This window comes from Nilaparvata lugens, chromosome 6 (assembly GCF_014356525.2).
Source record: "Nilaparvata lugens isolate BPH chromosome 6, ASM1435652v1, whole genome shotgun sequence".
Classification (NCBI taxonomy): Eukaryota; Metazoa; Arthropoda; class Insecta; order Hemiptera; family Delphacidae; genus Nilaparvata; species Nilaparvata lugens.
Genome location: NC_052509.1, coordinates 20,896,472 through 20,912,341, shown reverse-complemented (window position 1 = coordinate 20,912,341; position 15,870 = coordinate 20,896,472). Strand labels below are relative to the sequence as shown.

General features: G+C 32.6%; 1 protein-coding gene across 1 annotated transcript in view; it reads left to right on the top strand.

Annotated features, from left to right (window-relative positions):
* LOC111060479 overlaps positions 1-15,870 on the top strand; it is a 55,662-nt gene that overhangs the window by 27,285 nt on the left and 12,507 nt on the right. The window contains exons 4-5 of the mRNA XM_039430373.1: positions 1,879-1,987; positions 12,788-12,941. Coding sequence (XP_039286307.1) covers positions 1,879-1,987; positions 12,788-12,941 — 263 coding nt within the window. The remainder of the gene's footprint in view (positions 1-1,878; positions 1,988-12,787; positions 12,942-15,870) is intronic.

Below are 15,870 nucleotides of genomic sequence, written 5' to 3'. Positions count from 1 at the left end.
ACACCCAACCAATACTCTAGGGCATTGTTCCTGGGAAACAAACATATCTTAATATCATATTCAAATTGTCCGGAAGTCTTCAGTTATTCACAAAGCGGCCATTTTTCTTTTTTCTAAATAATGGTTGAACAAACATTATTTTCTAAATAATGGCCATCTTTCTTTTTTCACTTTATTATTTTTTTCTAAATAATGGTTAAACAAACATTATTTTCTAAATAATGGTCATCTTTCTTTTTTCACTTTATTATTTTTTCTAAATAATGGTCAAACAAACATTAACAAAACAGTGGCGTTTTCTTGAAATAGTAAGGGGCAATAATGAATTTTTGACTAATAATGCCTCACCAAACAGTCAATCGTTCACCATATATAGGCCTAACGTATTGTTACAAAAAGGATGGCATCCTTTGAGGTAATCGCAGTTGATTAAAAAAACTGTGAGTTTCGTTCAAAAATAAGTAACAGATATTTCAAATTCTCCTTAGAACTTCATTGGTGTTCAACCCTGTACCATTGAAATTATCACTTGAATTGATTGAACAAAATTATGAGAATATACTAAATTAGAATAAAACCGAATTAGACAATTGAAACCGTATGGGCTCTATCCTGGGTAGTACTTTTCTAGGATGAGTTGTAGGCTATAGTTTTGACGAATAATTAAAAATAAGAATGGATTTCAATAAAAAAATCAAACAAACGGTACAAAACAAATCTATTTAGAATGAATATATCACTGCTGATCTGAAAAGCATAAGATACAATTTATTCCATAAAATCTAAATATCGGGGGACCGAACTTTGCTCTAGAATGTGAAAGCATGGATAATTTGTAACGAAAGATTGAATTTATATTTTATATTCATTTATTTTCTCAGTCGTACAATTATTTTTACAGTTCTATGAGGAGGCACATACTATCATACCCACCTCCAATACAAGACCGCGGCCTACGATGTTGCAACGTCGCAGTGTAGGCCTAGAATCTAATACATGATTGGTGATAAAGATTTAAAAAAATACCAGCTGATCTTTTTCACCAATCATGTATTAGATTCTAGGCCTACACTGCGACGTTGCAACATCGTAGGCCGCGGTCTTGTATTAGAGGTGGCTATGATATACTATGTATCACTAACAGCATCTAGTTATTATTTTGGACTTTCTAAAGTAAACAAATGTTTCCTAAAAAAAGAAATAAACGAAAATAAATAAGTTTTGCTGAAATTTTTCTTCTTGTGAGATCAGCTGGATGATCCCACATATGCACTCGTTCACTCTCTTCCATCATACGGTACGGTATCGACAGACGACAAAATTTCAAGCTGTTATTCCAAGTACGTTTTATCCTTTTAATGTTCTTCAGCGAGTTATCCCAGGGTTGAGACCTAGTGCAATCGAATTTTCATATCATAAACTTACTTTGTTCCAAAAATTTCGTGAGAATCGTTAGAGCCGTTTTAGAGATCCGGTCACATACAGATATATAAACATATATAAACATAAATTATTGCTCGTTTAATAGTAGGATTTTTAAGTTTCTTCGATATTGTCCTCCAGACATCTTTTTCTATAACTCCCTACCGTATGAGGTAGTCTAAGCTATATTTTTGGTTCATACCAGTACACCTAACTATACAAATACTTTACTTTTCATGTTATTAGCATGTGTCTCCAGTAAGGGTTGCACATCTACTTGGTTTTAATGACTAGTTTTGGATCTGTTAATAATTCATCCAGACCTGATGGAGAAAATCTTGTCATCAAAATACCGTATACTTTTGTGGCTCTAGGAGAGATTTTAAAAACAATATATCTCTTTTAATAAAAAAGCCACTTTAAGCATGTTACTAATAACGCTTCAATTTGTTACAGGAGACATTTTCTGTCCGTCGCCTTATCACTTTGCCACATAAACAAACATACAATTAATTATGAGGAAATTAAAACGAAAAGTGATATAAAACCAATCATGCTAATTCTTGTAAGTAGCCTACACATTATATGACTATTGAGACTGGTATTATGATACGGTAGCCTATCATTCCTATCTCCAACATTGTGTGATCTATCGTCCAAAGTAGGATTATTACTCTGATCTAGTTTTCTTGATGCCGTAGTAGCCTAGTAAATCTATACTCTTATAAAATTCTTATCTCACTGACTCATTCACTGACTCACTCACTGATCACGATTTCTGGAAAACTACTGGATGGATTGCAACAAAACTTGGAATATAGCTTTCTTATAAGTCCTAGGTGCTCACTAAGGAATTTTTTGGCGATATTTCAACTCTATTCTTCTTGTTGTGCGCTATCCGTTTCGGACATTGGCGACCAGCAGGGCAAGTCTGACTCTGTTGACAGCAATTCGGAAAAGTTCAACAGATGTCTTCCCTGTCCATTCCCTAAGATTGTGTAACCAGGATATCCTTCGTCTTCCTGGTCCTCTCCTTCCATCTATCTTCCCTTGCATGATGAGCTGCAGCAGAGAGTATCTGGACTCATTTGTCATTATGTGACCTGAGTATTGAAGCTTACGGATCTTAATGGTGCTCAGAATTTCTTTAATTTCTTCATCCGTCTTAGAACTTCTTCATTTGTTACATGTTCTGTCCAAGATATTCTGAGCATTCTTCGGTACAACCATAATTCATAAGCTTCAATTTTCTTGTTCAATGTCTATGACTCTGGTCCATACAGGAAAATAGGGAAGATGTAACACCTCAGAAGTCTAGTCTCAGTTGCAATGGTAACATCATATGGATCTTGAAAACTCTGTTCATTCTATTGAAAGCAGCTGGATATGCGTAACTTAATCTCTTGTGTCATGTCCCACTTTCCTCCTCCCAGTGCCTCCTCATATAACTGTAAAAGTAAGTACGACTGAGAAAATGAACAAATAAATATAAACTATAAATTCAATCTTTCGTTACAAATTGTCTATGATGCTTTTACACTCCAGAGCAAAGCTCGGTTCCCCGATTTTGTTAATTGAACATCCAAATGTTCATCCCTAAGCTTTTCGTTTCAAGCAAAGATTAAAGAAAGAAATCATATAATGGTAGTCAATAATCAAAGTGATTGAATAAACTCTATTCAGAGTTATGCAAATTCACATTAAAATGGTCCCACTTTAATATTTATGATAGTAAAGTTTATAACATGAGAAATCAGCCACAATAGATTAACTATTATGAATGGACTCTTATGTATGAATGGACTTCCATGGAAGAAAGAATCAGTGGATGCTTTCACACTGCTGAATCAGTGACACAAAGAGAAAGCGATCGGCTATGCCAAAAATTCCAGAATAAGCAAGAGATCCATGGATACCAGAGTCAACAAATTCAAATAAACTTAATTTGGAATTTAATTTTGATTTGCATCAAACAAAAGCAAAAATAACCTGATTTGACTAACTGCTAATTTGATAATTGTCAACGGCAAATATTAATTGCCAATGAATAAAATCGAGATCGACTCTTGAACTCCGCCCAATATTCTACAAAATTCGTTGCAGCCTACTATTCTACAGAGCACTTCCAACAAATCAATTTATAATTATTCAAATGATTTGACTCAATAATTTTCATGTCAATAAGTTGTGGCCTAATCTCAAAAACGATTATACCAATTTTGTTAGAATTTAGATTATAAATATTTCACAAAAATAATTATATATCTTTCAATTCCCGTAGCGAAGAACGGGTGCCCTGCTGGTGTAATATATCATTATTCTTGCTACGTTACTCCTGTTACTGAGTTCAGATGTATTCTAATTGAGCTATAGCCTCTATAACATCTAGACACGCTGATCAATTGATTAAAATATCAATCAACAATTTATGGCATAATGATATCAATTTCTTGGGGCCAAGATTCTTAAGAACCTTCTATGACAAGCATATCCTAGCTTTGGAAACTCACTTTATAAACAGTTGAATGAGTTCCAATTGCTGGATTCTAGAATGTCAAAGCGTATTGTAGGCTTATTACCAGTATTTGTTCGATTAAGTACATTCCCTAGTGGAAGTGATCAATAGAGATCAATAGAAAAAATGTATTGATATCAATAGGTATTTGGGCCAATACACATCAATAGGTATCCATGGATATGTATTGATGTGTATTGGCCCAAATACCTATTGATATCAATACATATCCATGGATATCAATACATAACCAGCTGTATTGATATCAATACACATCAATACATTTCCATGGATATGTATTGATGTGTATTGGCCAAAATACCTATTGATATCAATACAAATCAATACATATCCATGGATATTAATACATAACCAGCTGTATTGATATCAATACACAACAATACATTTCCATGGATATGTATTGGCCCAAATACCTAATGATATCAATACACATCAATAGGTAGCCATGGATATCAATACATAACCAGCTGTATTGATATCAATACAGATCAATAGCCATCTATAAGCAGCCTGTCTCCTTTATAGAAAAAATCCTCTTTTAAATCTAGGAGAGCAGCTTAGGATGAAGATAACATTTGCAAGGATTATAATATTTTAACCCAGCTGCAACTGGCATCAGACAAGAGAGTATACCTGTTTAATTATCTATAATTAATATAAGTAAATTGGATTCAGTGAATAGATGTCTATTGATATATGGATGAGAAATTAAGGGATGTAAATAGTTAAGACATAAATAATGTGAGAAGTTTGTTTATTAAAATAACTCATATGCATGTCATTCATCTATTAAGAAAGGTCCTTATTGTGGTGCTCCAGAATACTTTAATCTCTTCCTGTTAAAAGTAGCAATTTTTTGAGCTACATACTGGTTTATGTTACTGCACCTCAATTCAATCTCAATTTTTGTAGCATTCAGATTTTCCTCCAGGATCCGGTGTTTGAACATTTCTAGAACAAATAAAAGTTCAAAGTATACAATCTTTACAAATTACAAAATAAGGATTTTATTTCCTGAATTAATCTGCTAGCAAATTCATTTAATAACCTAAAAATGTATTTAAATATGCATGACTCTCCCTCTCCTGAAAGGAAAGTCCAAGATAACACAAGAGCGTTTTTTTCACGTGAAAATTATGTCCTCACAGTTTTACATTATAACGTCATATTCTGGTGGAAAATTCGAGAAAATCACATTTTTTCACGTGAAAAAAAGTGTAAATGTTCCAACTTTTTACGTGAAAAGTACGTGAAACTGAAACTTGAAAATAACGTTTTTTTGTTTCTACATTTTCACGTTATACTGAACATGTATACTGAACTCTCAGAAAAGAAATGAATAAAACGGGTTTTTCTACATTTCTTGTCCCACATTTAGTCATTTCTTTCACATGAAAATTTCCAAAACTTCACATGAAAATAACGTTTTTAAAATACATTTTTACAATATTTTATCGTGAAAAGATGGAGAAGGATTACCTTAATTATTCTGAATAAATAACCTTTTCAATTATTGAAAAGAATTATTCTTTATTTTTACATTAAAAAACTATAAATCTTATAAAACTTTTGAATAACCACAATATAATGTGAAGTAAATTCTCTACCCTAACTTTACAATAATTTTACACAAAACTGAATAAAAATTAAATTCAACTATAAAGTCCTATTCAGACAAATGGATTTTTCCTAAGTAGTGATATATGCAATCTAACAGCTGGACACTATAATTACAAAAAAAGCTCATTTTCATATTTGTAATCATTCAACAGCTGACAAATTTCAAAAATGTTTCATGTAAGCTCTTTTTTCAGCTGTTGGACTTTGTATCAGCCATTTGCTTGTATTAGCTTTGCATCACCAATGGGAAAAAACCATAAATGTCTGGATGGCCAATAGGGAGATTTTTGCTTTAATAAAATGGTGAAACAACAATAATTCAAATATATTAGAATTGAATTTATTTTCAAAACATCACAGTCTTCAACCCTTCAATAAGTTGGAGACCGTTGTAGATATAATAATGTAACTTTCAGGATAAGTTTATTGGTCGAATACTCCAACTTTTGACATACAACTGAATTTCAACTCCTCATAAGGGGGTTGTAAATCAAAGATTTTGAATGTAAATACCCATTGTGTATTATCTTAAAAGCCTTCTCAAAACGAGAAAGATGAAATCAATAAAAATCTTCTATGATACTTTTATCCAAAATGGCGGCTGATTGAAGTTTTGGTTTTTAAAGAAGTAATTGATAAAATTCAATCAGCCGCCATTTTGGATAAAACTATCATAGATTTTTATTGATGTCATCTTTCTAGTTTTAAAAAGGCCTTTATAATGATGTATCACACAATGGGTGTTTACATTAAAAATATTTGAGTTATAACCCCTCATTTCTTTAAAAACTGTAACTTCAATCAGCCACCATTTTGGTTTCAAGTTTCATAGTACATTTCAATTGATGTTATGTTTCTTGTTTTAAAAAGCCCTTTAAAATAATGTACCACACAATAGGCGTTTACATTAAAAATATTCCAGTTAAAACTCTTGAGTCACCATATTATACATTCTGAACCTAGTCAACCCCTTATGAAGGGGGTTGAAATTCAGTTGTACCGTATGTGAAGAGTTAGAGTATTTGACCAGTAACATATCCTGAAAGCTACAGTATTATATCAACAACAGTCTCTAGTTTATTGAAAGGTTCCCATACATATGACTCACCCGGTGTGATTACTAACTTATAATGATTAGCACAAGCCTAGAGCTCATGTGGACATCACCCATAGAAAAAATTGTTTGACTTTTTTATTCTGTTTTAAATTAATCAAAATTGAGACTTACTTAGATTTCTCTTTGCTGGTAAACCGAGTTTTTGGAGACTTTAGCCAGTATTTGATTACCGTACGGTACTGCTTCTATGTATTTTTCTTTTGTGTTGGAAAATTTCATCACCACAGCTCCTATCAGAGATGAAACAAAAGTTTACTTATAATTAAACATATTTCAAATAATATTTTTTGACTGGAAAACTAGAAAAACACAGATGTTGCAAACACAAAGTCTCACTCTTTCTTATTATATAAAATATTTATTGCTGAAATGAGAGGACTACACCGATAGTTTTTCTAAATTGGAATAAGATATAAAGCTGTTAATATAAATAAATGAATCAATTGCTTGCTGGAAAAAGTTTAAATAAAGCCTGCTGGTCCAGAAAACAACTGAATAAATTTTAATCTATCAATCCACAGTCATATATTATTGATCATTATAATAACATGAGTGTAGATTAGTTTGTGGTGACTTCAATTAGGCCCAGTGTTGCTAGTCCAACATTTCCCAATTACCCCCGCCAGAGCAAAAAATTACCCGCATTTCGTCAAAATTACCCTCAACAAACTAAAAATTCCCTAATCAACAAAAAATTCCCTATTCAACCAAGAATTCCCTACTTACTTTCCACTCACAATGACATGTCGAAAAACATGAGAAAATATGAAAATAATTTTCTTGTGGAAGATTATAAAGGTAAAAATAAAAAAACAGATTAATATTTTCATTTCCAATTACCCGGTTTTTACCTCCATCTGCCATTAACCACAGCATTACCGCTTTTCGGGTAATTACCCGCTTTTTGGCAACACTGATTAGGCCTACTTAGGTTAGGCTAAATAAAAAGTTTTGCTACACATTTAAATAATTTAAATAAATAAATTATTTATATGTACCAGCATAATAACCCTGGAATGTGTCTGCCTAGAATAATAATCATCTTATTTCCAGCAATGATAAATTCAAGAGGCTTTTCTCTTATTATTATTATTAGGTTATGTAATGTGTGGCCTATAATAGTCTTTCGAAAAGATTATCATTTAAATATATAAGTATTTAGACCTATAATAAATTTATTCTTCCATTTTATGGTACACCAATAAAAACAAAATCACTTGACTTACCTATATTTCCTTGGATAAAATCACAAAAACTACAAACTACAAAACACAAACAACCTCAAAAAACCGTTGGTTCATTGCAAATGCAAAATGCATTGACCAAACGGCATGCAGCACTCTGGTCTAAAGCCAAAATCAATAAACCCAAAATGTTGATATAATATTATCAATAAATCGATAAATAATAATTATTGACTACTAATAATTATTGACTACTAATAATTATTGACTACTAATAATTATCATTCAGTATTCTCAAACATCATTCACATCTTTGTTTGGAAATGCGTTATTCAAATTACATAGTTTAAATAAGTAAAAGTAGAATACAATCCTGATTTCTACATGTTTGAATGCAATAAAATCAGTTTTCCCCGGGAAAAAAGTTAGAATTAGTTTGATATATTGATTGTTAAGACTTTGATATTTTCCATTTCACAGTATCAATATTATTGATAATATATCAATATTTTCATTCGATACCATAGTAATTGTGGCAATTTCAAAATTATTGACAATGCTACTGTTTGTTAAAACTATTCTCCATCTTCAAACAATCTCTTTATTGATTTTGTATTGTCATGTTTCTCTGTCTGCGTGGTAGTCATTAGTTTGTATCTTTGCAGCTGGAGCACTAGTGGTCCACTGCCGTCCTGATACTGTGCATTCTCGTTGCATATTTTTATTTAACTTTGTTCTAGTTTTTGGATATGTTCTAAAGCCTCTGTCATTTATTATTGTATTTGTCAATTCGTTGTTCGGCTTCCGGATATTTTTTGCATCTTTTTAAAGATCAATTTTATTGGTGGTTTCTTGATCAAGGTAGCACCTGCTTGCTATCCATTTCCTGTTTTCACTGTATCATCGTTTGTCTGTCTACCAGCAACTTCATGTGTGTCTCCATTCATTTCTACTTTATTCGTGAAAATAGTTTCACCTCGCCCTGTTTTACTTGTTTTATTTGTTGGAGACATTTTTTCGGTTCTTTGGAACCATCAACTTTGGAATTCGGACAATTAGTTCATTTGTTATTTCATTTCTAATTTGTCAACGTGCTCGGGAACTCTTGTGTGTGTAAGTTACAACTTGAACTCTCATCTCTCATGAAAATAGTTTCACCTTGCCCTGTTTTACTTGTTTTATTTGTTGGAGACATTTTTTCGGTTCTTTGGAGCCATCAACCTTGTGATTCAGACAATTGGTTCATTTGTTATTTCAATTTTAATTTGTCAATGTGTTTGGAAACTCTGTGTGTGTGTGCTAACTTAATATATGCAAGTTACAACTTGAACTCTCATCTCTCATGAAAATAGTTTTCACCTCGCCCTGTTTGTTTATTTCAATTGTTGGATATTCTCGACTGGTTCTGTGGAGCTATTTTTAGTTTTTCAAGACTTGAACACTTGTTTCAATTTTACATATTTTTATTTCCATTACGGCATTCTCAAAATTGCTGCTTGTGTGCATCACCGCATCTGTCTACAAGTTTAAATTTGTTTTACATATTGCAGACTCTTGTCTTACATCGAGTGCTAACCTTGTTTAGTATTTCTTTATTTGCATTGTGGGACTGAAAGTTTACCCATCATTCATTCTATTGATATTTATTGTGATATATTACCAATATCACTGATTTATGTGACTCTCAATTGTGAATTGCATTTTACAATTATTGCAACTGAATATTTCCAAGACTCAGGAAATATATCCTTTGAAACATTGATTGAAAACTCTTCCTCTACAACTGGCTGCTGTTTCATCGGCATTTCAAACAAGTTGGAATCTTGTTTCTCTCATGATGTGTCCATTTGAGCTATTGGAAGCTCACGCTGTCTTTGAAGGCCCTAGACCAAACCGGTACCTTGACTTTGGCCTATTCGAGCTATTGGAAGCTCATGCTGTCCTTGAAGGCCCTAGACCAAACCGGGACCTTAGCTCTTGCATTTATGTTCCGCAGCTAAGTATGTTTGTATCATCTACTTTGTATTTTTATAGACTTTGGCCTATTCGAGCTATTGGAAGCTCATGCTGTCCTTGAAGGCCCTAGACCAAACCGGCACCTTAGCTCTTGCATTTATGTTCCGCAGCTAAGTATTTTTGTATCATCTACTTTGTATTTTTATACTGCCCTAATCTATTGTTTTTATCTTTCAGGTTAGGAATTCATGGTTGTTCATATTCAACCTCACTTTATCTTTGAGTTATTTGATCAGTCAAACTGCTCTTGAGACTTGTTTGTCAGTTTTTTGTAATCAATTCATGAATGTTCTGTGAACATTGCAATTATCAATCCTTTTGATTCCTTTTTATTATTCTTTGATTATTTCTAACGCTTAGTTTCTGCATTTTGCAATTAGCCTATTTCAGTATAGGCTACTGTTATTCATATAATCTTATGGTTAATTTCAACCTACCTGTTTTCTTTGTTAGTATCAAACCAGTTCAAATGTTGAAGCTTTGCAATTCAACATATTTACATCTCAAATTTCCTAGGTATTGTTTGTTATTGGAAATGACAATTGTAGGTTTAAACTAAAGACTACTTAATTATTATAGACTCTGGTATTCTAAAAACGTTTGTTTAGTAGCCATTACATTATCCCATTTTGATATCCAGATAGATTATTTTCTATGTGCATTGCTGTTATATTCATAACTTTTTACCGTCACTCATTAATAATTAGAATTCAAATTATTTCAAATTGTTATCAGTTCTTGCATTCAGATTACTGTTTTTTATTTACTCTGTTCTTACTAGAAGCATTAGTACCGTTTTCAAATTTACTTCATGTATTCAATTTTATCTCTTGTTCATGTGTTTTGACATTCTTTAATGCTGATTAAAGTTTTGTATTTTACTAACCTACTTTTTCATTTGGCATTTCACCTTAGCCTACATGTTGTTGATTAGTTTTAATACTGAGTTGCCTAAAACTGTTTTGCAATCATTCCAGTGCACAGGTTTTTGAATGCACAACGGTTCTTGCACTCATGTGGAATTTCAGTCACATGTCAAATCAATCAAAACACATTGTTTCTCTTATTTCAGAATTTAAATTATTCTCTCCTATTAATACAGTCCACTCTTTTCTAAGACTAAATTCCACACTGTTATTAAAACATTTGATATCAATTTCAGGTGGAGATTATTGATTTTTTAAGGGGGTACATTTGTGCTTGACACTGAAATAATGTTGGAAACGATAAAATAGTAGGTTGTTATTATTTGAATTGAAACCCCAAAAATCATTTCAAAGTCTGTGTGAGTAATTCCGGATACTGCATGATTTTCCTCATAAACTGTGATCTAATTTGAAAAAGTGATATAACTTTTCCAATTTTGAATGGAATCATTTTAAATTCTAGGACAAGGTTGATAATATGAACAGAAACGTCCATGAATTTTTTCAGAATTTTTCATGATAAACAAATTTTTTTTTATTTTAAACGTCAGTAGCACGTTAACGGCACGTCTGACAGGATTTTCACATAGGACAAAAAGTGCTGGAAATTCACTTCTACACCCGAATCAGTCATCAAAAATACATTGTTCCGGGAAAATTGAAAATCTGCCAAAATTATTCAGTTTTAAACTGCATTTAAAATTACCGCAATCCATGGACTCCTATTGATATCACTAAACTTGTAGTGATATCAATATAAGTTCATTGACTGTATTTACCGTGATTTCTATTGGTATCCATGGATTTCTATTGATATCCATGAGCTTCTATTGATATCACTAAACTTGTAGTGATATCAATATAAGTTCATTGACTGTATTTACCGTGATTTCTATTGGTATCCATGAACTTCTATTGATATCACTAAACTTGTAGTGATATCAATATAAGTCCATTGACTGTATTTACCGTGATTTCTATTGGTATCCATGGATTTCTATTGATATCCATGAGCATATATCGATATCAATAGAGTTTTTCTATCGATTTCTATGGATCTCTTCCACTAGGGTTCTCCGTTCATAAATATTGTCAAGCAAGCTATCATAGTAGGACAGTATCTAATCGTCAAGCTATCCAAAAATAATGCATTCTAAAATACCTAATTGTCATTATATTAGATAGGTACCAGTATTATTTTGTTATAAAAATAATAATATATGAACAACGAGTATATCTATTACTAGCCGTCAGGCTTGCTTCGCTCGCCATATCAGTATAGCCAGGGGGCTCCGCCCCCTGGACCCCCGACTGGATCGTCCAAGAATGAGATCAACAGGGTCGCTTCGCTCGCCTGCATTTTTTATTTGAGCATTTTTATCATATGTTAGGACGATCCAGTCGGGGGTCCAGACTAAACGGATATGGCGAGCGAAGCGAGCCTGATGGCTAGTAATATAATATTCCCAGGAATAGTTCTGATTGAAGTAGCAGTGCCCAATCAATTTTTCCACGATAAATGAATTTCAATCTTCAACTTGATGCCAACCTAACAAAGTCAACTCAGCTTAATGCCAACCTGACAAAAATTATTAATTTAGTTACCAGTTAACAACTGTTTCGAAGAGGTACTCTCTCTAGATTTTAGTTCTATATACATATGGTATGGACATTTTCCATTTTCCAATTATAAATAAGAGAATAAGAAGAATATACATGCTAAAAGACGAACTTTAAACCCTTCAAAACCACCCTTAGAGTTAAAATATTGCCAAAAGATTTCTTATAGTGCGCCTCTAAAGGACCAACTACCTACCAAATTTTAACGTTTTTGGTCCGGTAGATTTTTAGTTCTGCGAGTGAGTGAGTGAGTGAGTGGGTCAGTCAGTCAGTGAGTGAGTGCCATTTCGCTTTTATATATATAGATACTCATTTACACTAATAACTCATCACTATTTTTTTCCAGACAATTATTAAAGATTGTAGATCAAATATTAGAGAGTTGAAATGGAATAATAAGGATTTGAAGGATCCCTGTGCATACATGAATGCGTCTATCACTATAGATGGTGGTTGTTACTCTTTCAATCAGGTGCAGGCATTCTCTGATAACCTTTTCGGTAGGTAAGTGACGAAATTTCAAGAAAATTGTTACTCTCAATAATAATAATAGAGGTGCCTACAGTGAGTGAGAGCTGTCATGTATGAATCTGTGACCTCTCAACTGAAAACTAACCAAGAATAATAGAGATGTAAGTTAAAAAACTTCATTATTTATTGGACATATTTCATAGTCCACTGTTTATCAAAACACAGAAGACAGTACCGTATGAAAAATCTGGTGTGGTATACCTTATAAACTCACACAACTTTCCTTGCTCATTGGACTGTGAGCCTCATTCTTGAATGAATGAATGAATGAAAACGTTTTTATTCTCATAAAGAAAAATGTTACAAACATTTGAAATGTTAACTTTACAATAATTTCAAAGAATACTTTACTCCTCACCTAGAACAAGTCGGTGTGAGGATGGAGGATAATAAACGAGAATAGTTTAGGGAAATAGACGAATAAGGGAATATAGTCTCCCAGGAAGGAGACTCATGCCAGTTGATAGAGTTGATGAATAACTATACAGGGTATGAATTTGAAAATAATTGATCAAGTCACTTTTTGAGAAAATTGTGATAGAAATTCAACAAAATCCATTTTTCTCCTGCAATTTTCCCATAAATGGAGACTCATGTCAGTTGAAAGTGCTTATAAATAGCTATCCAGGGTATAAATTTGGAGAAAGATATTTATCTCGGGCCACTCCCGTGTTTCGGATGGACACGTTAAGCCGTCGGTCCCGGCTGCCTAAAAAGCAGTCGTTAGGTCATGTCAGAGGCCCTGAAATTGATCAGTTGCGACCTGAAAACTCTGACACCAGACCTGAGCCAGCCAGGTCACTCGATATTATATTATTATTATAATTATCATTATGATTTGGAGAAAATCGTTAGAGCTGTTTTTGAGAAAACCGTGGATTTAGTCATTATCCGCCATATTGAACTGAATTTTATTGAATTTCTTATTGTCGGATCCTCATGGTATAAGGACTTTAAGTTTAAAATTTCAAGTCAATCGGTTGATTATGAATGGAGTTATTGTACTTACAAACATACACACACATACACAGACCAACACCCAAAAATCATGTTTTTGGACTCAGGGGTCCTTGAAATGTACAGAAAACTTGAAATTAGAGTACCTTAATTTTTTTGGAAAGCAATACTTTCCTCACCTATGATAATAGGGCAAGGAAAATGAAAATGATATTCAGCATTGATTGCACCACCGACTCTGAATTGGTATGTTAAGAATGTTGCTATCAGTTTGATGTATTAGTATTGAATGTAGGTATTCATTTGATTCTTATTTGTATGTTGCATATTTGAAGTCGTCTGTATGTGTGTAATGAATAAATGAATGCTGGCGACAAAGTGGGCCGACGACAAACTGGGCTGGTTTTCCAGTTGCATGCACCGCCAAACTGGCACTCTAAGGAATGCAGCCCAGTTTGACGGCGTGCAATTTTGTCGGTAGCCCACTTTGTCATCAGCCCAGTTTGTCGTCAGCCCACTTTGTCGTCAGCCCAGTTTGTGATCGTCCCACCAACACATTGCTTTCAGGCTGGATCCGTGTTTTAAACACTTTTTTGTGTTTCCTGGCCCTGGGTGTCTAAAAAAACAATTATTAAGTTATGTCATAAGTCCTGGAATGTATCCTTCAATTTATGTCCTTTATTCAGGTGCTAATGAAGAATGCTATCACCATAGGCCATTCATAGCCAGTAAGATTGTTTTTGTCAAAAAATATTATACCTACTTATTATTTATGAATTACCAATTTAAAAATTACCTATAAAGATTGATTATTAATTTAAAATTTCCAAATCATATATTACAAATGAGAATAATATTTTTTTGACCAAAACAATCAAATTATTCGATTATTATCAACAATGGATACAGTAAGATTGGAATGGCACACTGTAAAAACAATAATAATAATATACCCAACTATGTCATCTGGGACAATAAAGACGTTTAAAAATCATAATCAATAAAAATAGGCTAATTGACCGAGCGAAGTGAGGTCAAAGATTCAAGTCGACGGTTTGGCATTTTTCTTAATGTTTAAATGTTCAAATGTTTAAATGTTCAGATGGCCAATATTAGAGTAAAATCAGACTATAGAATTATTCATCATAAATCAGCTGACAAGTGATTACACAGATGTGTGGAGAAGCCAGTCTATTGCTGTATATCCATAAGGTCTATAGTTTCAATCAGATACTTGTGGATGAGAATACTTCGTTAGGTCTACTGTTCACAGAACTACTAGTTATAAAAATGTGAGAGAATTTATAAGGAAGTAGATACTTTTTCACTTTGATTGCAACAGAAATGCCTTATTTTTGAGTAAAAAACTATTCTATATTATACATCGTATTATATAGTTTCATACCCACACCAATAATAATATAGGTACCCGAATAAAATAATGTAAGTAGTATATTTCTCTCAAAAATGATTCATACATGAATGGATTACATTATTACTCATATTATTTTGTTAATCTTTTTTATGATCCTCAATCAATTCATCAAGACTTATTACTATATATACAATTCCAATCAGCTTTCTAAAATAATCAGGCTTTATGGAACTAGTCCCAATCATTTCCAATCCTCTATTGAAAATAATAACTAGCTCTACTCTACGGGCAATTATTTTGAATTATTACAAAATTTCATAATTGTCAATATAATCTTCTTACTGTACGGGTACTCTATGTCTCAGCCTACATATGTAATTATTTCTTGTCAATGTTATTTTTGTTGGCCAATTTAGTACATTATATTCATTCCATTCTGAAGATTCATTTTATTAACCAGCAGCAGTGTTCATGTCAATATGTTACCTCTACATACACACTTGAAAACTGCGGTATAAATTTGGGATATTTTGTTCTTCTCTCTTATTTATGGAGATATTGTTCGT